General features: G+C 39.9%; 1 protein-coding gene across 1 annotated transcript in view; it reads right to left on the bottom strand.

Annotated features, from left to right (window-relative positions):
* Positions 1-26,389, bottom strand: part of PIGL (phosphatidylinositol glycan anchor biosynthesis class L) — a 91,996-nt gene that overhangs the window by 24,672 nt on the left and 40,935 nt on the right. Inside the window, 1 exon segment of the mRNA XM_079131719.1 lies at positions 230-295. Within this exon segment, the coding sequence (XP_078987845.1) occupies positions 230-295 (66 nt within the window).

The raw sequence follows: 26,389 nt of genomic DNA, 5'->3' as shown, positions 1-26,389 counted from the left end.
AGATTAATCTTTACACACAAAACAACTTTACATGTGAAACAATGCTTAATTCCACACAATACACTTTCAGAGCTTTGTGCTTGTTGCTGAGAGGAAGAAACAACATCAGTAAGACAAGACCCTATCCATAAGTTGGGGAGACAGATGTGCTAACAATGAACTTGAACAAAGATAGTATGATGCACTTTGTAAGACTAACAGTAAAAGGCTGGGACACAGTGGTGCATACCTATAATACAACTTGTTGGGAGGCTGAGACAGGAAGATCACTTGAGTCAAGGAGTTTGAGGCCAGTCTGTGTAACAAGGAGAGACCCATCTCAAAATTAAAAAAAAAAAACAAAAAAAAAAACATGATTTTTTTCTTTTTAGGTTTGAACCCAGGGGCATCTACCACTAAGTTATACCCCCCAGACCCCCTTTTTATGTTTTATTTTTGAGTCAGGGTCTCTCTAAATTGACCAGGCTGGCCTTGAACCTGTGATCCTCTCAAATTACTGGGATTACAAGCATGCACCACCATACCTAGTCATAACCATGCTTCGATAAAAAGTACAAAGTACAAAGGTATGTTAGTTCTTTTAATCTCATAACCATCTTTGAAGGGAGCCTTTACAGAAGAAGTTAAGAAGCCTGCTTATGAGATAGTTGGATGAATCCTGGTTTTCTGAATTGGATGTGAATTCTGGTTTTCTGACTGCTAAGAAGTCTTAGCACTAGGGAGCCAGTTGTATTCTTCCTCCACCAGGAATGGAGCCCACCACATCATAGGAGCAGAGGTCTCTGCCAGAGTAAGCTACAATTTACCTGTCTCCACCAGGTCAAACCTATTTTCTCCCACCTGCTGAAATCCTTTCTGCCCCAATTTTTGTACATGGATCTATGTTACCTGATATGAGACCAATGATTCAATTTGACCCCTTTTGCATTATTTACGATCTTATAAACAGATTCCTGTCTCTCTTTCAGTTCAGGTAGGGACAATACCCATAATGCCACTGAGAACTCAAAAACTCTTTTTGCTCCCTATCTGGCAGGCTGCAATAACCTCCCTATGAACTGGGGCCATTATTTGACCCCCTTAGGACCTTGGGCAAAACCTGGAGTTTATTCATCAGGAAAATGACATGAGTCCCTGTCAGTCACTCCATGTAGTTCTCAGAATGTTCACGCAGTGAGCAGGTGGGGAAAGGGTCAAGAAGAAAGCAGGGGGCCGGAGCTGTGGCTCAGTAGTAGAGCCCTTGCCCAGCATGTATAAGACACTGAGTTCGATTCTCAGCACCACATAGAAATAAATGAATAAAATAAATGTCAATTAACATCTAAAAAAATATTAAAAAAAAAAAAAAAGAAGAAGAAAGTAGGACCAGTACGAAGTCCAGCCTTGTTCTATGGAAACGGAGCTGGATATGGAGTATAAAATATGATGAGCTGAGCTCAGACTGTGAAGGAGAATTAGAAATACAGGAACCATAGAAAGTACTTTGAAGCGATAACAGGCTACATACATGCTCCTGACTGGGACAGCAAGATAAATGTATCAAGGCATCATTTTGGAAACCAAATATGTGAGTAATAGTCTCATGGAACTTTGGCACACAAGATGGAGGAGCAGTCTAAGAGAAAGGGCAGGAAAGTTGTTGGCTACACCCACTAATTCTCGGTTCTGAAATGCTGAAAGATGAATCCCAAAGAGTGCCATGAGTGGTGTGAATCACGTGGAGTGAGGTGCACTGGGGCAGGCATTACTCCACACCGTTCTTCCCTGACATGCTGAGGAAGCTAATTACCGGGGGGATTCTGGACTGCCAACATCTGCTCTGTGCCCATCTGATATGGGAACATGTTACTGTGACCAATTCCAAACACTTCTTGTCAGGCATTCAAGTTTCCCCAAAAACGTCTCCTATTTTGATCCACTTTGTTTCTCTAGTTGAGAGAGCAAATGAGATAACACATGTGAGAAAACATTTAAAACTGAAGGATATGCAAATATCAAAATAGTGACATTATTGCTACATTAATTTAAGTCCTTAGAAAAAAGAAAGAACTTCTCTGTCTTCCTTGCTCTGAAGACCTTGCAGAGCATTCCAGGAAAGGTATCAAATAAGTGACTGCAGTTAAGGCAGGCAATCATAAGAATTCTTATTTATATGTGTTTCCATCTGCTTGAAGTTCTATTTTGTAGCTATTTTATAAAATCTCTTATGAACAGGTTTTAAAAGGTATGCAATTTAAATTAAAAAGCCCAAAAATATGGAGGTGTGAACTCAAATTGTGTTTTGTATGGTCACGGGAACATGACAAAAAAATAATAATTTGGAGATCACTGGTCTAATCGACTCACTGTTCATTTTGTTTTTTTTTTTTAATTTTTATTGTAAACAAATGGGATACATGTTGTTTCTCTGTTTGTACATGGTGTAAAGGCATACCATTTGTGTAATCATAAACTTACATAGGGTAATGTGTTTGATTCATTCTGTTATTTTTTCCCTTCCCCCACCCCTCCCATCCCTCTTTTCCCTCTATACAGTCCTTCCTTCCTCCATTCTTGCCCCCCTCCCTAACCCTAACTCTAACCCTAACACTAACCCCTCCCTCCCCCCATTATGTGTCATCATCCACTTATTAGCGATATCATTCATCCTTTGGTATTTTGAGATTGGCTTATCTCACTTAGCATGATATTCTCCAATTTCATCCACTTGCATGCAAATGCCATAATTTATCATTACTTATGGCTAAGTAATATTCCATTGCATATATATATATATATATATATATATATATATATATATACACATATATATATATATCTCACAGTTTCTTTATCCATTCATCAATTGAAGGACATCTAGGTTGGTTCCACAGTCTGGCTATTGTGAATTGAGCAGCTATGAACATTGATGTGGCTGTATCTCTGTAGTATGCTGATTTTAAGTCCTTTGGGTATAGGCCAAGGAGTGGGATAGCTGGGTCAAATGGTGGTTCCATTCCAAGTTTTCGAAGGAATCTCCACACTGCTTTCCAGAGTGGCTGCACTAATTTGTAACCCCACCAGCAATGTATGAGTGTACCTTTCTCCCCACATCCTCGCCAACACCTGTTGTTGCTTGTATTCTTGATAATCGCCATTCTAATTGGGGTGAGATGGAATCTTAGGGTGGTTTTGATTTGCATTTCTCTTATTACTAGAGATGCTGAACATTTTTCCATATGTTTGTTGATTGCTTGTAGATCTTCTTCTGTGAAGTGTCTATTCATTTCCTTAGCCCATTTGTCAATTGCATTATTTGCATTCTTGGTGTAGAGTTTTTTGAGTTCTTTATAGATTCTGGAGATTAGTGCTCTATCTGAAGTATGATTGGCAAAGATTTTCTCCCACTCTTGTAGGCTCTTTCTTCGCATTGCTGATAGTTTCCTTTGCTGAGAGAAAGCTTTTTAGTTTGAATCTATCCCAGTTATTGATTCTTGCTTTTATTTCTTGTGCTATGGGAGTCCTGTTAAGGAAATCTGGACCTAAGCCGACACGTTGAAGATCTGGACCTACTTTTTCTTCTATCAGATGCAGGGTCTCTGGTCGATTCCGAGGTCCTTAATCCATTTTGACTTTAGTTTTGTGCATGGTGAGAGATATGGGTTTAGTTTCATTCTGTTGCATATGGATTTCCAATTCTTCCAGCACCATTTGTTGAAGAGGCTATCTTTTCTCCATTGCATATTTTTGGTCCCTTTGTCTAGAATGAGAAAATTGTATTTATTTGGGTTTGTGTCCGTGTCCTCTATTCTGTACCATTGATCTACCTTTCTATTTTGGTACCAATACCATGCCGTTTTTGTTACTATTGCTTTGTAGCAGAGTTGAAGATCTGGTATTGTGATACGCCCTGTTTCACTCTTCCTGCTAAGGATTGCTTTAGCTATTCTGGGTTTCTTATTCTTCCAGATCAATTTCATAATTGCTTGCTCTATTTCTGTAAGGTACGTCATTGGGATTTTAATTGGAATTGCATTGAATCTGTATAGCACTTTAGGTAGTAAGGCCATTTTGACAATATTAATTCTTCCTATCCAAGAACATGGGAGATCTTTCCATCTTCTAAGGTTTTCTTTAATTTCTTTCGTTAGTGTACTGTAGTTCTCATTGTAGAGGTCTTTCACCTCTTTTGTGAGATTGATTCCCAAGTATTTTATTTTTTTCAAGGCTATTGTGAATGGGGTAGTTTTCCTAATTATTCTTTCCAAAGATTCATCACTTATGTATAAAAATGCATTAGATTTATGTGCATTGATCTTATATCCCGCTACTTTACTGAATTCACTTATGAGTTCTAAAAGTTTTCTAGTGGAATTTCCTGGTTCCTCTAAGTATATAATCATATCATCAGCAAATAGGGATAGTTTGAGTTCTTCTTTTCCTATTCGTATCCCTTTACTTTCTTTGGTCTGTTTAATGGCTCTGGCTAGAGTTTCAAGGATGATATTGAATAGAAGTGGTGAAAGAGGGTATCCCTGCCTTGTTCCAGTTTTTAGGGGGAACGCTTTCAGTTTTTCACCATTTAGAATGATATTAGCCATGGGTTTAGCATAAATGGCCTTTACAATGTTAAGGAATGTTCCCACTATCCCTATTTTTTCTAGTGTTTTGAGCATGAAGGGGTGCTGTATTTTATCAAATGCTTTTTCTGCATCTACTGAAATAATCATGTGATTCTTGACTTTAAGTCTATTGATATGGTGAATTACATTTATCGATTTCCTGATGTTGAACCAACCTTGCATCCTTGGGATGAAACCCACTTGATCATGGTGCACTATCTTTTTAATATGTTTTTGTATGTGATTTGCTAAAATTTTGTTGAGAATTTTTGCGTCAATGTTCATTAAGGATATTGGTCTGAAATTTTCTTTCCTCGATGTGTCTCTGTTAGGTTTAGGTATCAGGGTGATACTGGCTTCATAGAATGAGTTTGGGAGGGTTCCCTCTTCTATTTTATGGAGTACTTTGAGGAGTATTGGAATGAGCTCTTCTTTAAAGGTTTTTTTAGAACTCGGCTGAGAACCCATCTGCTCCTGGACTTTATTTGTTGGTAGGCTTTTGATGACTTCTTCTATTTCATTACTTGAAATTGGTCTATTTAATTGTGTATGTCCTCCTCATTCAGTTCAGGCAATTCATATGTCTCTAGAAACCTGCTGATGTCTTCGAAATTTTCTATTTTGTTGGAGTATAGATTTTCAAAATAGCTTCTAATTATGTTTTGTATTTCACTTGTGTCTGTTGTGATATTTCCTTGTTCATTCCGAATTTTTTGAGATTTGAGTTTTCTCTTGTCTTCTCTTTGTTAGTGTGGCTAAAGGTTTATCAATTTTGTTTATTTTTTCAAAGAACCAACTATTTATTTTGTCAGTTTTTTGTATTGTTTCTTTTGTTTCAATTTCGTTGATTTCAGCTCTGAGTTTAACTATTTCCTGTCTTCTACTACTTTTGGTGCTGGTCTGTTCTTCTTTTTCTAGGGCTTTGAGCTGTAGTGTTAGGTCATTTATTTGTTGAGTTTTACTTCTTTTATTAAATGCGCTGCATGAAATAAATTTCCCTCTAAGTACTGCTTTCATAGTGTCCCAGAGATTTTGATATGATGTTTCTTTGTTCTCATTTACCTCTAAGAATTTTTTAATTTCCTTCCTAATATCTTCTGTTATCCATTCATCATATAATAGCATATTGTTTAATCTCCAGATGTTGGAATAGTTTGTGTTTTACTCTTTCATTTATTTCTAATTTCAATCCATTATGATCTGATAGAATTACAAGGTAGTGTCTCTATCTTCTTGTATTTGCTAACATTAGCTTTATGGTCTATTTTAGAGAAGGATCCATGTGCTGACGAGAAGAAAGTGTATTCACTCTTGAGTTGGATGGTATATTCTATAATGTCTGTTAAGTCTACATTATTGATTGTGTTATTGAGATCTATGGTTTCTTTGTTCAATTTTTGTTTGGAAGATCTGTCCAGTGGTGAGAGAGGCGTGTTAAAATCACCTAGATTTTTAATTGTGTTATGGTCTATTTGGTTTCTGAAATTGAGAAGAATTTGTTTGACATACATGGATGAGCCACTGTTTGGGCATAGATGTTTATGATTGTTTATATCTTGCTGATTTATGCTTCCCTTAAGCAGTATGAAATGTCCTTCTTTATCCTTTCTGACTAACTTTGGCTTGAAAAGTCCACATTATCTGAAATGAGGATGGATACTCCAGCTTTTTTGCTGAGTCCATGTGCATGGTATGTTTTTCCCCATCCTTTCACCTTTAGTCTATGGGCATCTTTTTCTATGAGGTGAGTCTCTTGCAGGCAACATATTGTTGGATCTTTCTTTTCACTCCAATCTGCCAGTCTATGTCTTTTGATTGATGAATTCAGGCCATTAACATTCAGGGTTATTATTGAGATATGATTTGGTTTCCTGGTCATTTGGTTCATTTTTTAAATTTTATTTATTTATTTATTTATTTATTTATTTATTTATTTATTTATTTATTTGACACGACTTGGTTCCTCCTTTATTTGACAATTCCTTTAGGATAATTCCTCCCTTTGCTGATTTGCATCTTTGTTTTTCATCTCTTCCTCATGGAATATTTTGCTGAGAACATTCTGGCTTTCTTTTTGTAAATTCTTTAGCTTTTGTTTGTCATGGAAGGATTTTATTTCATCGTCAAATTTGAAGGTAAGTTTTGCTGGGTATAAGATTCTTGGTTGGCATCCATTTTCTTTCAGGGCTTGAAAAATGTTGTTCCAGGCCCTTCTAGCTTTTAGGGTCTGGATTGAAAAATCTGCTGATATGCGTATTGGTTTCCCCCTGAATGTAATTTGGTTCTTTTCTCTCACAGCCTTTAAAATTCTGTCTTTATTTTGTATGTTAGGTATTTTCATTATAATGTGCCTTGGTGTGGGTCTGTTGTAATTTTGTGTATTTGGAGTCCTATAAGCCTCTTGAACTTGATTTTCCATTTCATTCTTCAGATTTGGGAAATTTTCTGATATTATTTCATTGAATAGATTGTTCATTCCTTTGGTTTGTTTCTCTAAGCCTTCTTCAATCCCAATAATTCTTAAATTTGGCCTTTTCATGATATCCCATAGTTCTTGGAGATTCTGTTCATGATTTCTTACCATCTTCTCTGTTTGTTCAACTTTGTTTCCAAGGTTAAATATTTTGTCTTCAATGTCTGAGGTTCTGTCTTCCAGGTGTTCTATCCTATTGGATATGCTTTCTATGGAGTTCTTAATTTGGTTTATTGTTTCCTTCATTTCAAGGATTTCTGTTTGTTTTTTTTTTTTCTCAATATCTCTAACTCTTTATTGAAATGATCTTTTGCTGTCCTGTATTTACTCTTTAACTGTCAGTTGGTGCGATCATTCAATGCCTGCATTTGCTCTTTCATCTCATCATTCAGTGCCTGCATTTGCTCTTTGATCTCATCGTTTGCCTTCCTGATCATTTTAATTATGTACATTCTGAACTCCTTTTCTGTCATTTCTTCTGCCCACGCTGTCATTGGGTTTATTGATGTAACATCTAGATTTGTTTGGGGCATTTTCTTCCCTTGTTTTCTCATATTGTTCAGGTATCAGTGGACTGCTGAGATATTGTAGATTTCCTCTGTTGACTTATAATGTCCCTGAAGATTTCTAGTATATCCCCTCTTAGCCTTCAGTAGGGTGAAGTCTTGGAGAAGTCATAATGCGGTGCTCCACAAGGAAAGCTGCCTTCCTAGGGGTGGTGTCCTTCAGGTGGGGTATATTCCCTGCTAGTGGCAGAGGTGCCTCTACTTGTTGACCAATGGTCATCCAAAGGGGAACTAGGCTGCGGGCTGAGGCAAGGCCCTGTTTGGGCCTGTGTCTCTGGTTTTACCGGTCTTTGTGGGAAAACCTCACCTGGCAGGGAAGACTCACCCGGTGGGGAGGTCTCGCTAGTCAGTTCCCCTCCTAGAGGTTCCCCTCAGTCTACCGCTACCACCTGGGCTGGGCTGCCTTCTTCGGCAATGTTCCCAGGGGCCCGGCCCTACCTCTTGGGCCTGGGAGCCTCACCCTTCGCAGACAAGTCTCCTTAGGCGCCTCTCTCAGAGAATCTGCCCGCAGTCCTGGAACCTTCGCTCCACCCCTAAGCATGTCTCTGTGCGGCTCTTCCACCAGAAGCCTCCTAGTCCTGGACCCTGCTCTGCACCTAATCACCTGGCTAAGCGGACCCCTCCTCTGAGCAGCCACCTGGAGCACCGTAACAATTGCTCCGAGTCCCAGAGACCCGCTGCACGCCTCTTCCTCCAGACAAGCCGCCCGGTGTTCTGTGCGGTAAGTAGGAGTCCAAGTAACTCACTGCGTGCCTCCTACCTCCCGCCAACCGCCCGTTAGCCCTGGGCAAGTCACTCGAGTCCAAGTGACCTGCCCCGTTCCTCCTCCTCCTCCAGGTACCCCCCTGGGTGTTTAGGAGTGGTCACTCTGAGTCTCTCTGAGTCCACATGACCCCGCTGCACGCCTCCTCCGGGCAGCTGCCCGGAGCTCTGGTGCGGCCACTTGAGACAAAGTGACCCACCGCGCTCCTCCTCCAGGCAGCCCCCCCGGTGTTCAGGAGCGGTTGCTTTGAGTCCAAACAACTCACCACTCGCCTCCTCCTCTGAGCAGCGGCCTGGAGCTCCAATGCAGTCACTGCGAGTCCAAGCGACCTGCCGCACTCCTCCTCCTCCTCCTCCTCCTCCTCTGGGCAGACCCCGGTGTTTCAGAAGCAGTCTCTCTGAGTCCAAACAGCTCGCCGCGCAGCTCCTCCTCTGGCAACTGCCTGTAGCTCTCGTACAGTCCACTCCGAATCCAAGCGCCCATGCTCCTCCTCCTCTGGGCAGGCCCTGGTGTTCAGGAGTGGTTTGCTCTGAGTCCACACAGCTCCTCCTCGCCGCTCCTCCTCTGGGCTGCCGCCCGGAGCCCCAGTAGTTGCTCCGAGTCCAAGCGCTGTGCTGAGCGGCCTCCTCTACAATGCTCCCAGTTGTCCGAGTTCACTGCTACAGTGGGGGGAGGGGTGTCTCTTCGGGGAGCTCTACTTCACAAAGTTCCCTGCGTTCCGGGATGACTGCCCCATCCGGGACGCCTCCACAACGGGGAGAGACTCACCCGGCTCCTTTGAGTTGGTCCCAAGTCTCTCAATATCTCTTTGAATCCTGAGTCCTGGAGTAACATGAAATGCAGCCACCCTCTAGTCTGCCATCTTGAAAACCTCCTCACTGTTCATTTTTTAAAATTTATTTCCTGGATATTTTATTTTGCTACTACTTATTATCATTATTATTTTTAGAGACAGGGTGTTGCTATTTTGCTCAGGCTGTTCTCAAACTTCTGGGCTAAAGTGATCCTCCTGCCTTGGCCTCCTGAGTAGTTGGAACTACAGGTGTATACCACCATACCCAGCTATTTTCTGGTATACTATTCTGGTATATATATGTACATATATATTTTTAAAGTATTTTTGTATTTGTTGATGGATCTTTATTTTTATATGTGGTGCTGAGAATCAAAACCCAGGGCCTCACATATTAGGCAATTGTTCTACCACTGAGCTACAACCCCAGTCCTGGTACATATTTAAAACAACTTTATTGTGGTTATAATTTTATATAAAATCTACCTGTTTTAGGTGTACAATTTAGTGACTTTTAGTAAATGTTCAAAATGCCTACATTTTATTTTACTAGTGTTTCTGCATCTATTTTTTTTTTTTTTTTTTGGTACTAGGGAGTGAATCAGAGGCACTTAATCAATGAGCCACATTCCCAGTCCTTTTTTGATTTTTATTTAGAGACAAGGTCTTACTGAGTTACTTAGGGAAGCGCTAAGTTGCTGAGGCTGGCATTGAACTTGAAATCCTCCTCCTTCAACGTCCCAGGCCACTGGGACTTTACATGTGTGCCACCACCTCCAGCTATTTAATTCTTGACTCTCTAACCTATTATAAGTTCCCTGATGGATAGGTGTGACATTAGTCATTTATAATTCAAGATCCAGTCAGGAAAATGGAAAGCAGTAAGTATTCAGAAAGAATTTTTTTTTCTTTTTTGTGGTACCGGAGATTGAACTCAGGGCTACCACACCACTGAACTCTATCCCAGTCATTTTTTATTTTATTTTTTAAAATTTTGAGACAGGGTCTTGCTAAATTGCTGAGGCTGACCTCACACTTGTGATCCTTCTGTCTCAGCCTCTTGAGTCACTAGGATTACAGCTCTACACCACCAAGGCTATCTAGAATACAGAAAATTGTTTACCCATTTGATAGGAAGAAAGGAGAGGCTAAAAAGGGAACAATGAAAGAATCCAGAGATTGGCAATAAAAGGATGCCACTACCACCTTTTTCCCAGTTCTGTCAGCTCAGAAATAACAAAACACAAGCTCTGAATGGTCATACCTCATACCTAGACCTTCTGATTCAGAGACCTATAGTCTTTCCACTCTATGACTTTACATCTCAAATCAATCAGGTGATGTTTCCCAATGAAAGCCAGCAAAGGAGAACTGAGAATGAGAGGCAGAGCTTCAAGGTTGTTTTCAAAAGAAGTCTGAGAACTACTTAAAATTATTTAAAAGGCCTATTAAAGATTGTTGGGGCTGTGGATGTGGTTCAGTGGTAGAGCACTTGCCCTGATTCAGTCCTCAACATGGCCCCCTCCAAAAACAAAGACTACAAAAGAAAGAAAGAAAGAAAGAAAGAAAGAAAGAAAGAAAGAAAGAAAGTAAGTTAGTTAGTTTAAAGAAAATAGGCAATTTATAAAGGATGACATGCAAACTGCCAAAATAACAGTATGTTCTTTCTGATTCTTACAAAGAATCAAAGAGATGCAAGATTAAAGCAAGATGTATATGTGGAAAGGAACACAGGGAAAAGGTACTGTCATATACTGCTGGTGGGAGTTTTAAGTTGCTAAGAAGACAATTTGTCCATACATGATTATGTGTGCCCTTTGACCCTATCCTTCTAGAAATTTATCCTAAGGATATAGAGAATTATAAAGGACAAAATCAGAGCAGGCAGAAATACCACTTTCACTGCAATTACAGAAGAAAGAGGTCAGCAGTTCTGTTGCTTTACCACCAGGGAGCAATTTCTCTAACTTCCTAAATTGTGGCATATAAAAAATGTTAAAGATAACAAAGAGTTTTTTAGACATGTTCAGAATAAAAGGTAGAAAGCATAGAGACACCCAAGGTATGAAATGTTAACATACAATAAAAACACCACACCTCCTCCCAAGTTCCTAAACTTTAATTTTGCAGTCTTCTCGTAAAGAATGAGGCTCACAGGAAAAAGAAATAGAAATACATTTAAAGAAGTTGAATTCTGAAAACAAAATAAATCCATGAGAGAACTTCTACATAAAGGGTACCCAGATATCCTAGTCTCAGTTTCCAGAAAACAGAGCCTAAAACCAAGGCCTAAGCTCAGTGTGTCCTTTATTGGGGAATGTGAGCTCCAGGAGCAGAAATGTTACAGAGGGAGGGAAGCACAGGAGGAGGGAGGCCTTATTGGCATGGCACCAATTCTGGGCATTGGCTAGGCAATTCTATAGAACTAACAAGTTTTATGAAAAACATCTCAGACCTGTTCACCTGTAGAGGGGGAGAAAGAGAAAATATTTCTCTCCATAGATTGCTGGCTTTCCAGTAGTTCAGGGTTGAGTATACTTGGGCACCTGAGATGCTAAGAAATGGCAGAGAAACCCTAGAGGAGGAAAGCAAAAGGGGCAGAATGAGCCTGAGGCAAGGAGCTGTCAGACTGAACCAACCAGAGATTGGTGGACTGCATAAGCTTGGAGAAGAGACATCTAGAGGGAAAGGTGCCTGCCCAAGACACTAGGGCAGAGCTATGGGAAAACAGAATCTGCTCATTTAATGGATTCGTACTAACTGCACATTATGTATTAAATATGGGGCTAAGTTTAGGGACCAGGACAGACACAAGTCATGGTCCCTTCCTCAGGAAGGTTTGGGTCTGGTGGAGTGAGGTTTGGGATCGTGAAGGATGAGAAAGAATTTGACAGGGAAAGGAGAGTGGGGCAGGTAGGAGGTCAGGAATTTCAGATGGGGGTGGTGGCATGACTTGTTGATGCCACAACCATATGACAGTGTTTCTGAAGCATATCAAATACCTTATGGAGATGATGGCTCTGCATTTGGATCTAAGGTCTCTGAGGATAGAGAGGTTGATATTTTGGAAGCCATCAAACATGGCAGAGGAAGCCGACTCTTGCCATTCCTTTGATTTGATACCCACAAAGCATGACAAGCCCTTCCTGAGGGTGGATTTAGCAAACCGAGTGTTAATACTGTTGGAAAATGACCAGAATCCCAACCCCACCCTAGACCTCAATGTTCAGTAAACAGGACAGCCTCTCAGCCTGTGAGAGTTCATAAAAATAACGTTTGTTTTCCTACTGGCAGAATATCCTCAAACTCTGACCTTTTCTACACATTCTGACTCACCCTAGCTGGCACTCTTTAGAGCAAGGTCAGGAGAGTCATGGAAATGCTCTGGGAGAACTTTCTGTGGGGAGATCAGTCCCTTCAGGCACTAAGTGAGGGAAGCCCCCTACTCTCCTTTCAAACAAGCCCATGCTCAGACCTCCCCCAAATTCCCACAGAGTCCTGCATGCAGAGGCAGATGACATGTTCTCTGTGGCTGGAACTCCACCAGGGCTGGGTAATAGCTTATCTCTCTGAAAATTGAGTCCCACTTTTGCACACTGCACTCTGAACTTTTACAGACAGAGGCAGCTCACACGCCCTTATTTGGTCTTGTGGCTTGTACAGCCCAGGCTGGAAGGCTCAGCTGCCCTTCCTCCACCCACCTCTGGCACATTTCTAAACTCTATTACTTCCTTTGTCATCCAGAGTAGACAAAGGTCAGTAGGGTTCAATATAACACTAAGACAGGCTCAGAGCATGAAAGCCTACCTGGGGCCCTGAAGACAAGGGGGCAGGGAAAAGAGACCACAGGCTACACTGCTCACTGCTCCACAAATATCTGGAGTCAGATTAGAAGGAAAATAGATTTCATTTAAAGCCAGCTCCTTGGCTTGCTCAAACTACATAAAATCCATTTTTCCAAATTTTGTCTATTTCCATATGGGTGGGAGGTTGAATCCAGCCACCTGGGATCTAGGTGGGGTCCCTGGGTTTGGCTGCTAGTAACATGACCACTCTGGGAGGCAGCAACTGTCTCTTGGTCTAGAGGTCATGCTGGAATGTAGCTGCTGAAGCACAACTCTTGAAGCATACCAAAAACCAGGGAATCAAAGGAACTGGATATAAACTGAAGGAAAGCTGGAGACTGACATTCTACAAGAGAGCCCACCAACTTTGGGGGTATCTCTATGTCACCAAGGACTAGTCTAAGACAAACAGAGAAGAAAAGAACAGGGGTGGGGGTTGGGGGAGGGAAATGGTAGGAAAAAGGAAAAGACTGGAGAAAAACAAAGAGGAATGAAAAAAGATGGATATAAAAAAATTATCTACTTTTATGGAGTCTGCTCTGATAAGGGCCTCATCCTCAAGCAGTTTAGGAGCCCAGACATAAACCAAATGTTCCATGAGACCCTGTCCACATTAGGCTTCAAGTCCCCAAACCAAATCATAAGATGGACTTTTATCCTTTCTCACAGGACACAAAAGAGATAAGCAAATCATGAATGTTAGGTGCTGTATGAAAATCAGTTACCTGTGCTCATCTTTCTTAGAAAGATGCACTTCAAATCATTGCAACAAAGCTCACAAAATTTTTATGAGAAATGTTTCTTCAAAAACTGTCAATTCACTGGGCATGGTGGGTGCATGTCTGTAATCCCAGCAATTTGGGAGGATGAGGCAGGAGGATTTCAAGTTCCAGACCAGCTGCAGCAACTTAGCAAGACCCTGTCTCAAAATGAAAAATGACAAGGGCTGGGAATGTGACTGAGTGGCAGAGGGTTCCTAGGTTCAATCCCCAGTACCAAAAAAAAAAAAGCTGTTGAATGTGTCTACTAAAAAACAGAAAATAATCTACTCAATAAATCTACTTCAAAGAGGTTCAAAGAGGAGCTGCTTGCTTGTATCCAAACCCTTTTTCCTCTCTCTCTCCTTACTTCCAGAGACTGGTGGTGGCAATAGGTTTCCAAGTATTCCTAGATATGCGAAACGGGGGAAAAAAATCTTCAAAGGTGAAGATTGCTTTCAGCTGGGGTTGTGGCTCAGTGGTAGAGTGCTTGCCTCACATGCATGGGGCACTGGGTTCAATCCTCAGCACCACATAAATAAATAAAACAAAGACATTGTATACATCTACAACTTAAAAAAAAAAAAAAAAAGACTGCTTTATTGATGGCAGTATAAGTCAATAAATATTGATCCCCAAGGAAGAGTTCAGTTGCATAAAACTGGACCAAATGATTTCTGAGATGACTGAAGTCAATCCTGTTCCTTGGGAAACAAAACCATGGTCAACTGATATATGGCATATACTGTTCAACCAATCATAAAAATCAAGGTGGTTCTATACAGGAGAGTATCAGTTCCCCCTCCCCCATTCCACCCTTTAGGTGCACTGGAATTCCATTATTCTCTTGGAACAGCTGTTGTTTTTCTAGAATTTTATTTTCAAAATGCCTGTGTAAAGCATTGCTGATGGTCCTCTGGGAAATCTGAGGAAGACCCAGCAGGTTCCATAGCATCTTGGCTGTTACTACCCACTAACCTGTGTCATAATAGTTTGAATAGAGAAGAAGAGGAAGGAGCTTAACCTTTAACCTGTCTCTAAATCTTATATTACCTAAAATTTCTACCTCATTCTTTAAGCATCAGACATTCTGGTTGCTAAGCACTCACTGGAATCTCCAAGAGAACGAGAGAACTGCAAGGAAGCTTTAAGTAGAAATGATGCTTTAATATTTAGGTTCTGCTGAGCTTCAAGACACTTTGCAAGATGCTATAGGGATATAGAAGGGTAGAAGAATTAGAGAAGCCTTCAAATAGTGAGATCCAAGTGGAAACAAACAACTAACTAAAAAAGGACTAACTAAAAAAGGACTAACTAAAAAAGGACTTTTTACTAACTAAAAAAGGACTAACTTTTTTACTAACTAACTAAAGGACTTTTTACTAACTAAAAAAGGGCTAACTTTTTTACTAACTAACTAAAGGACTTTTTACTAACTAAAAAAGGACTGTAAGAAAGTCAACCAAATTGCTACGAAGGTTCAGAGAAGGAAAATATAATGTTCTATGGTATGGATAACTGTTTCATGGGGGTGTAGCTCAGTGGCAGAGTGAGTGCTTGGCATAAGTGAGGGACTAGGTTCAACCCCCAGCATGAAAACAATCAAACAAACCCCCCAAAACAATAAAAACTAAATAAAGAAGCCCTGTTGCACAAAGAAGGATGCATCTAGGCTGGATTAGGATGAACAGATCTTCTGACAGAGGGCTGGAATTCCAGGTAGATCAGAACAGCCTGAACTAAGGTATGTACAGGGGTGAAAGGAAATGTGTGATTTAAGAACAGGAAGTTCAGTCAGGTGAGGCAGACAGTACCTGTCACCTTATATACAAGAGGATTGCTATACAAAGGTGCTGGGGGAGGGTTTTAACAGGGGTATGGCTAGTTTATATAAGCCTTAGGAAATTAAACTGGAAAGAGTCTGAGGAATAAATTGGGAAAGTGGAGGACAGTTAGGCAATTATAGTAGTCCAGCCCAAAGGTAGCAGCCAGGGGAATGGAAAGGAGGAGAGTCTAAGGCTATCATTAAAGAGGACTACAGCTGGGCACGGTGGCACAGGCCTGTAATACCAGTGGCTTGGGAGGCTAAGGCAGGAAGATGGAGAGTTCAAAGCCAGCCTCAGCAACTTAGTAAGGCCCTAAGCAACTCAGCCAGACCCTGACTCTAAATAAAATACAAAAGAGGGCTAGAATGAGTCCTAGTGGTTAAGTGCCCCTAGGTTAAATCCCTGGTACCAAAGGGTTTAAAAAAAAAAAAAAAGACAACTTTGCTAGATTTAGCAGCTAACTGGATTGTTCAAACTAGGAAAATGACCTGAAAGATGACTTCATGACTGGGAATGTAGCTCAGTGGTAAAGCACTTGCCTAGCATGAGTAAGGCCCTGGTTTGATCCCCAGCACTGCAAAACAAACAAACAAAAAACCTTGCATCATTTTAAAGTCAAATGCTGTCACTATCTAGTGATTACTTGGTAAAATAATCCAAAGAGCCATAATAGGGAATTTGGTTGACTTTCTTACACTCCTTTTTTTGTTTATTTCCCCTTGGATTTCACTATTTGAAAGCATCTCTAATTCTTCTGCCCATGTGTATCCCTATAGCATCTTGCATAACAGGTAGCTAAAGTGGTGGCTCTTAGTTACAAAGAACTCATCTGAAGATAATCAAAATTAAAACAGCACATTAAAAATTCTCATAAAAATGTGGGGCCACAGAGAAACTATTTAAGCATTGCCTCAGGTAAGCAAGAACTATAGCTTGAAAAGCTCTCGAGTATAGGGGAAGATGGTCAGGTTCCATGACAAGACAACAGAAACAGTGTGGAAAAGATGGAAGTCATGAGAAAGATTAAAGGAGGAAGCAGAGTAATCAAGATAAAGCTGCCAACAGGTTGAGGAAGATAAATACTAAGAAAAGGCTATTGGTTTTCCCCCTTGAGGAACACTGTGAGGCAGAGTTAGGAGAAGTGGGGTTGGCAGAAGCTAAATTTATGAGGGTGGGTCACTGGGTGGTAAGAAACCAAGCAGTGCTTCCCAGAAGTTTGAGTGTTAAGAAAGGGAGAAACAGAATGGAAGCCTAAGGGAATAGCAGTCTGGGAAAGGAATGGCAGTCTGGGAAGTTTCTATAATCTTAAGGATGTCTGAAGATGGAAGCAAAGAAAAAATAGTTTGGTAAAGAATAGAACTGCTTGAAAGGGGCAAAATAACAGAGACAAGACAATAGGAGAGGGTCTGGGGATACAGCTCAGTCGGTAGAGTGCTTGCCTCACAAGCACAAGGTCCTGTGTTCAATCCCCAGCTACAAAAAAAAAAAAAAAAAGACAATAGGAGATATGGGTAAAAAGAACAGGGCAATTAGTGGCTGTACAGCAAAAAGCTATTGGTTTTCTTTGGGTTAGCTCTTCCTGCTTCATTAGGTTCCTATGAGGAATAAATAAGGTATCCACTGGGCATGTGGCAAGTGTCCTATAAATGTTAGCTATAGGGCTGATTTTTTTTTTTTTTTTTTTTTTTTTTAATACCAGGGATTGAACCCAGGGGGTGCTTAACCACTGAGTCGCATCTCTAGCTCTTTTTAAAATTTTATTTTGAGACAGCCTCTCACTAAGTTGCTAAGGCTATCTTTGAATTCATGATCTTCCTGCCTCAGCCTCCTGAGCCTCCTGTGCCATCATGCCCAGCCTGTCTGGCTGATTCTGAAAGTAGATGCTAATTTAATGCAGGGAAATGAAATGAACAATGGGATATGACTACTCACAAAGAAGTGGTCACTCGACAATAGACAGGTCTATGTGATTAGACTGCAAAATGTGAAGGAGAATAAAGCTGGCCATAATAGGTCTTTGATATTCTGCTTAAGTGATTGAACACAACACGAAACCTTTAAAGGTTTTTCAGAATTCAATCTCTGGTTTAGAAAGTTATATATCCTGGAGAAAGATTAATGGGAGAAAAGTCACCACAGAAGTCCTTACAGGAGATGATGAGGGCCTCAATTAAGATGGTGGGAATATGAAATGGAGATAATTATGAGCAATGATGCAGAATTAGGCTCTGCCTGTCTAGAGAAGAGAAATGAGGAAGGCTGAGCAAGACAGCCTAAGGTATTTGCCACAGGGACTGCAGGGAGGGTGGTGGTGAAGCAGCACAGATGTAAGAAATAAAACTTTCCTAGATCAAGGCTTTTAAAAACCTACAAAGAGAGAGCCAGCAAGAGGGGGAGCCAGCAAAGGAGACAGAGAGGGAACAGTATAGGAGAAAGCCTCTCTGACTGGCTCTGGATAGTACATAAACATTTACCCAACACCAGCAGCATGCTAAGAGCTAGGCTGGGTGCTAGTGACTGAGCATGATGAACACAGGATCTAACAGTTTATAAAAGCAAAGTTCTGGTAGGTATTCAAGTTCATAAGTCAGATGAAGGATATATTCCTTTCCTTGAAAAATTCTCTGAGGAAGGGGAGTGTGGAGCCCATATTAAGAATGACTCAGAAGCTGTGATTGATCTGTGAGTCTGGAGGCAACCCTCACAGACCAGGAGGTGAACTCTGTGATAAGGCTTTAAGCTTGGTCAGTGGATTCTGAATGAGCTGAAGTGAACTCTTACTTGAATCCAATAACATAAATAATCACAAGGGCTTAGGATGTAAGCTCAGTGACAGAGTGCTTGTCTTGTATGTGTAAGGCCCTGGGTTCAATCTCTAGTACTTAAAAAAAAAAAAAATGAATAATAACCATAAACTCCTTGATAATTCAATAAGAGCTTATGTTTAATAAGTGATTTAAATTAACAAGTGATTTAAGAATTTTCATTAAAATCTTCACATTGTCAAATTGCTTAATATATTTGAACATCTCTTCTGTGAATGGTGGCATCTTGAGAGAGATTTTGCTCCTCAGAAACATTTTTTGAAGTAGGTATTATTCTTTCTATAACTGATTGCCAGCCCATAATGGGGGCTGAGTCCTATGACTAGCTTGGATAATTTACCCAACTTCTTGCTAAATGCAAACATAAGAACATTGGCTATGGTTTAGATCTTAACTGTCTCCCTGAAGCTCAGATTGGTGCTATGTAGAGGTGCGGAAACTTTCAGAGGTGGGGCTTAGCCAGACATGGTGGTGCACCCCTGTAATCCCAGAGACTGGGGTAAGAGAATCAAAAGTTCAAAGCCAGCCTCAGCATCTTAGCAAGGTCTTGTCTCAAAATAAAAAAATTAAAAGGGCTGGGGAAGTGGCTCAGTGGTTAAGTGACCCTGGGTTCAATCCCTGTACCCCTCCGCCCCCCCCCAAAAAAGGCGGGACCTAGGGGGAGGTCCGAGGTCATTGGGGGCATGCCCTTGCAGGGGACTGTGGGACCCTAGTCTCTTCTTTCTCTCTTTGGCATCCCAGGCATGAGGTGAATAGCTTGCTTCACCACTTGCTTTCTGCCACTAAGTGTTGCCTCCTCACAGCTTCAAAGGCAATAGTGTCAAGCAGCCATGGACTAAAACCTTCAAAACTATGAGCCAAAATAAAACTTTCCTGCTTATAAGCTGATTATCTCAAGTATTTTGTTGTATTAACAGAAAGTTGACTAACACAATATCTGTATGTGCTGCATTTTGCATACTTAACTTAATGAGTATTCTGCATTGCTTAAGATTGTTCTTAAAAAGAACGGTAGTTTGAGAAAGAATGCCTTTTTCCTATGTGATAATGTTGATTCATTAGCCATACAATTTAAGAGTTACAAGGGACTCTGGCAACAGCCTAAGTAGTACTGTTAACCTAAGAGTCAGTGTAAGGCTCTTTCATGAAACCAACATGTTTGGGAGTATAAAATTGTTCCAGACCTTAAACTCTACTATAGAGCAATAGTAACAAAAACGGGATGATATTGGCACCACAATAGACAGGTAGACCAATGGTACAGGATAGAAGACACAGAGACATACCCACATAAGTACAGTTATCTCATATTAGACAAAAGTGCCAAAAACTTACAATGGAGAAAAGATAGCCTCTTCAACAAATGGTGCTGGCAAAACTGGAAATCCATATGCAGTAAGATGAAATTAAACCCCTATCTCTCACCCTGTACAAAACTCAACTCAAAATGAATCAAGGATCTAGGAATTAGGCCCGAGACCCTTCACCAAACAGAAGAAAAAGTAGGCCCAAACCTCCATCACGTTGACTTAGGACCAGACTTCCTTAACAAGACCCCCATGGTGTAAGAAATAAATGCAAGACTCAATAAATGGGATAGATTCAAACTAAAAAGATTTTACTTGGCAAAGGAAACAATCAATAATTTTAAAAGAGAGCCTACAGAGTGGGAAAAAAATCTTTTCCACATACACTTCAGATAGAGCGCTAATCTCCAAAGTTCATAAAGAACTTAAAAAACTTTACACCCAAAATACAAAGAAGCCAATGAATAAATGGACTAAGAGACTGGGCAGACACTTCACAGAAGAAGGTAATACAGGTGATCAACAAATATATGAAAAAGTGCTCATCATTCCTAGTAATTAGAGAAATGCAAATTAAAACCGTCCTAAGATTTCATCTAACTCCAATTAGAATACTATTTGGCTTTTATCAAGAGCACAAGCAATAATAAATGTTGGTGTGGATATGGGGAAAAAGGCACACTCATACATTGCTGGTGGAGTTGCAAATAGGTGCAGCCACTCTGGAAAGCAGTATGGAGATTCCTCAGAAAACTTGGAATGGACCCATCATTTGACCCAGCTATCCCACATCTCGGTTTATATCCAAAGGACTTAAAATCAGCATACTACAGTGATATAGCCACATCAAGCAGCTCAAATCAGAATAGCTAGATTGTGGAACCAACCAAGATGCCCTTCAATTGATGAATGGATAAAGAAATTGGCATATTCAATGCCAATATTACTCGACCATAAGGAAGAATAAAATGATGGCATTTGCTGGTAAATGGATGAAGTTGGAAAATATCATGCTAAGTGAAATAGGCCAAGCCCAAAAAACCAAAGGCTGAATGTTTTCTCTGATAAGTGGATGATGATATATAATGAGGTGGGTGTGGCGAGGGGAAGAGAAGAATGAAGGAACTTTGGATGGTATAGAGGAAAATGGGGTAGGAGGTGGCTAGGGATGGAAAGACAGTAGAATGAAACAAATAGTATTACCCTATGTATATTTATGGTTAAATGAATGCTGTAAATCTATATTGTGTACAAACAAATGAAAAGTTGTACCCCATTTGTATACAATGAATCAAAATGCAGTCTGTAAAAATAAAAAAATTAATAAAAATTTTTTAATAAAAAACTATAAAAAAAAGAAAAATGAGAGATTACACTCCATTATATATGACCTATCAAAATGTATAAATGCATTCTACTGTCATGTACAACTAATTAGGAACAAATATCAAATATCATTTAAAAGTTGTCATTATCATATCTCATATTTTCAACCTTTTCTCAGATCTGACTTCCTATTCACTAACTAAAACTTTAGTGAAATAATTTTGTCAAATATTTTCATTGAGATTTATGTGTCAGTTATTATGTTTTGCATTTCATGAAGCCCTATGTAAACCTTTACATCCTCCTGGTCACTTTTCATACTTCCTACTTTTTACTAATGTTAATTGCCACTAATGATACCAATGCCTTTTGGTTCTTTTAATTATGTTATACTTGTATGATTTATATAATAGAATTACAGATTTATCATAATTAAAATTACTGAACTATTAAAAAAATGGTTCCCTTTAAAAGGGATGTAGGTATGGGTATTTAGTCTATGTAGAAATAAGTATTTTCCCTAGTAGTATCAACTATTAGGTGAAAGAAAAAAAAAAAAAAACCAAACCCAGACCAATCATCATCTCTAATTCAGCATTTCATTGTGCCATCTCTCTCTTAAAATTTGGGCTTTTCTAAAGTTGTAAAGAACAACAATATGGGTTCTTTCTACCTCCTTCCTGTACTTTCTCTGAGACCCTGGCTGTGGGGGATAAGGACAAAACTAAGCCTAGAGACCCTAAGGCATTTCTGTGACACCCAGAACAATGGAAGGCTTTCAGGGACTATGAGCCAGCAAGGCTGAGGGGAAGTCAGGATACTGCCATTTCCCAGGAAGACCCTGTTTGCTGATGGTCAGATAGTATTTGTAAGGTGAGTCCTGAAAGAGCAGTGGTCTCCATACAGAGAGGTCCACCTCTATGGTGAATTACAGTTCTGATCTGCTTATTAACCCCATATAAGCAGTGACCCCATGAATAGCTGCCCCTTCCTCTAGGACAATACCAAAATTTCTGAGGAGTAGGACCTAAAGGTTTTTATTAATCTAGCTTACTTTGGCTGGTTTACTTTTGCTTCTGTGCTAGACCTAGACCAATATTTCCCCTAGAAAATTCTATCACGGGAACCTTTGTCTTCTTCCTTCTTAAATAAAAATTTGCCAATATTAGCATACAAATTCTTCTAAGATTAATATTTCTTAGATATAGACAAAGAACTAAGCATTAAACATTGCTGCAGAAAATATATAAATTTACTGGGCTAGAGATTTATAGGGAAAATATAGAAGAAAGAATCCAAGTGACTTCAGTCACTTGGCAACTCACACCTATAATCCCAGTGACTTAGAAGGCTGAGGCAGGTGGATCACAAGATCAAATACAGCTTGGGTCACTTAGTGAGACCTGTCTCAAAATATAACAAATGAATGAATGAATGAATGAATAAATGGATAAAATCCAAGTCATTTCAAAATCTTTTCCAATTGGACTGATTCTACTCCATTACTTCTTTGTAATGTGGTTACTTCTTTGTAATGTGGTCAGAAGTCAGTTTTCATTATTATAAATGTTAAATCAGGCTTTTAAAATTCTTTCATTTTTAATTTTTTTTAAGATATATTAAATCTGGCTTTGCAGATAGCAAATTTGTATATACATTCTTAGGGACAGGATGGCTTTTTTTTTTTTTTTTTTTTAAATTAACAACCTCTTGGAAAATCAGGCAGTCCATGTTCTTTAAGAGCAGTTAAAAATATTTAAGACTTTTTTTAGGTAATATATAATGCTCCTAAAATTAACATCTAAAAATTTGTAAAAAACAAGCTTGTAAAAATGAGTTCAAAATGAACTACCACTCACAGTAATGTTTTCCAAATGGGATCAACAAATATCTGAGAGTCTGTGGCTAAATTCTCTGGGGTCCATGAATTCTTAGAGAAATATTACTTTAGACAACAATAAAAAATTCTATGATCATTTCATTGACAACTTAAAGTGAAAACATTCATGTGACTTTAGCACTTGCTTTGCGTGTGTGCATGAGTGTGTGTGTGTGTGTGTGTGTGTGTGTGAGAGAGAGAGAGAGAGAGAGAGAGAGAGAGAGAGAGAGAGAGAGAGAGAGAGAGAGAGAGAGAGAGAGAGAGAGAGAGATAGGGGATTTAACCTCGGGGCACTCTACCACTGTGCTACATTCCCAGCCCTTTTTTATTTTGAGACAGAATCTTGCTGAGTAGCCCCAGCTGGCCTCAAATTTTTCTGCCTTCAGGATTATAGGCACACACACCATGCCTGGCCTTGCATTTATACACGTAAGGACACAAGAGTATTCTGCAAGTATCTGAGTTTTGTTTCTTCTCTTTCTTTTTTTTTTTTTTTTTTTTTTTAATATCAAGAGATCAGCTTTGGAGTATAACTCAGTGGTAGAATGCATACTTGGCATCCTGCAAAGCTTTGGCTTCAATCCCCAACACCAATACAAACATACATCCCTCCATCAGCAATACACCCTAATATAAACTATGTAGCACTGAATGGTTGGGGATGTTGATAATGGGAGAGCTGTGTGTTTGTGTGGGGACCAGGGACTTGTGGAAAATCTCTGCACTTTCTGCTCAATTTAACTCTGCACCTAAAAAAAAGTTTATTAAAAAAATTATGAAAAAAGAACCCAATGCTATATATAAGCTAAGACTGAACAGAAAGATAAGTTAGAAGAAACAAAAAGATCCATCCATCACTTAAGTATTGTGGGTTGAAAGTCTGCTCATGTTTTCTAGACAATAAAAGCTAGTCTATCTTTATCAACCCTCCTCTTCCCCAGAATATCAGGACCTTAAGCCTCTTCCTTCTCTTGTGTAGAGTCAATATGCATCCATGCAGGCACATCTGGTAGAACCCAACCCTAGGAGCAAATAAGGCCTAGAATTACCAATGTGAAGGCATATTTTAGACTTAGAACCACAGGGCCCATAATGAATCCTAATGTCTGTGTGTGCATCAAGTTCCAGTCTTTCCCTCAACAACACCCATGATTTACCAAGTCTGTGTGCTTGAGCTTCTGCCTTGATTTGCCTGTCTTTTCTTCTATGGAGAATGAAGACAGCCCTGTTGGTCAAGGCAAGATCACATGTTAAAGTCTAGTGACTTGACTAGTTTCCTGTCCTAGATGCTGGCTATGGTCTAGCTCCAAACAAGGTCAACCCAGAATCATAACAGGAACTTGCCTAACTTTGACCATCTCATTAGCTAAAAACATTTGCTGTAACTGGATCTTGACTGGATCTCCTTGGAAATAGACACTACTCTAATTCACTCACCCAATCCTCACACTACTAAAATCTCACAACTGACTCACTGATCAATGTTGTTGAGGTTCCCACACCTCTTGTAGACACACCTGTCTGAGATGTGATAACCTGGAGGAAGAGAGGTACAATAGGAAACTGAATTTAGGTGTAGCAGGAAGAAATTTATAAAACATAGAGAAAGTCTCTTCTTGTGAAGAACAGTAAAATAAAACTAATGAAATTTTAAATTAGAAATATACATGTTTTGTTCAAGAATAACGCTGAGCCTGAAACTATCCTAACTGGTCTCACTGGCCTTGTAGGCAAAAGATCTCATCATCTGGAAGACAGTCTTTTGATGCTGAGCCTAATCTTATGCCTATACAATGGCCCTAAATAACAAAATGGGCATCTAAAATGTGTAGCAGGGCACAGTGGTACATGCCTGTGATCCCATCAATTAAGTAAGACCTGTCTCAAAATAAAATATCTCAGGATATAGCTCAGAGGCAGAATGCTCCTGGGTTCAATCCCCAGTACCCCACATCACACACAAAAGGTCTGGAGCTCCTAACCCCAGGCCAGGTCTTTACAATATTCTCAGAGTTTTTTAAAAAATGTATCAGATCAAGTAATTTCTTGGTTTAACATACTTCAAAGCTCCTTACAAATTTTTCTCTTTTGCTGTGTTGGGGACTCAACCCAGAGTCTCAAGCATGCTAGGCAAATACTTCATCACTGAGTTACACCCCCAGCCCCTCTCCCTACCAGTAGTATGTGTGTGTGTGTGTGTGTGTGTTTGTGGTACTGGGGGATGGAACTCGGGAGCGTTCTACCACTGAGCCCCCATCCCCTTTTTTAAAATTTTGACATAGGATCTAAGTTACCCAGACTGGCCTTGAACTTGCAATCTTCCTGCCTTAGCCTCCTAAATCACTGAGATTACAGTTCTACATCACTGTGCCTGGCCGTCTTTATAGTTTTAATAAAATGTTTCAATTCTGTAAACTTAATCCAACACAAAATCTTTGTGACCTAGTATCCCTTTACCTCTCTCACTTCATCTTCTCCCATATTCCCTCAGGCATGTATACCTCAACTAACTGAAAGAACATACTCTATATGGAATGCATCTGGCTAATTCCTATTTGTCCATCAAAGCTCAGGTAACCTGTTTCTGGCATCTCTCCTGACTCCAGAATTTGAGTCCATAGCACCCTTTGTATGTTGATCTTTGGAACAGTCCTTCTCTTTCCTCATATCACGAGTTTGTTGGCTTTAACTAGACTGTAAACTTCCGGAGGGCAAGAATTTACTTGTCATTTTGTATTCCTAGGACCTGGTAGTTGAGATATAATGTAAGCTCAAAAAATGAGTCTTAATGAAGACTAAATGAATGAACAAGTAGATCGAAGGAAACTGAAAAAAAAGGGCCTCTCATGTTTTCTCAGGATCCTGTTTCCTCCTGATTTTCATTTGAACCTGGCTTCGTGGGGCACTGGTGTTTTGTACATAGCCCCAATGACAAGGGCAGAATTTGTATTAACATTGAGAATATAGGCTTAAGGAAAGTGCAGAAAATGAGAAAAAGACCTAGGTAAAACCTTTGGTAGTTAAGGCCCAGACACATGAAATAGAATGGCTGAGGGAAACTGATATCAAGTGCCTGGAAAAGTAAGAAAGAGTAGGGGAATTAGAGCCATATAATGTTCCAGAAGTAAAGAGTAGTTTCCAGAGGTGGGGCAGTGGTTAACAATGACCAGAGCTGCTGTAAGCTCAATAAGATTGGGACTGCAAAGTACCCTCAGATATGACAACCACCAGGAAGTGACCAGCAACCCTGGCAAAGAGGAGCTTTAATGGAAGAGGGAGGAGGGAAGATGATAAGTCAAGTTTGACTGCACTGGGGAAATGAAGATGAGAAGACCTGTGTATAAGTAAAACTGGATTGTAAAGGAAGAAAGAGATAGGGTGGTAATGGGGGAGAGTTAAGTGGATGTTTTTATTTTTGTTTCTTTGA

Source organism: Sciurus vulgaris (genome assembly GCF_902686455.1).
Source record: "Sciurus vulgaris genome assembly, chromosome: 3".
Lineage (NCBI taxonomy): Eukaryota > Metazoa > Chordata > Mammalia > Rodentia > Sciuridae > Sciurus > Sciurus vulgaris.
Note: the sequence above shows the minus strand (reverse complement) of the source record. Positions and strands in the feature narration are given on the sequence as shown.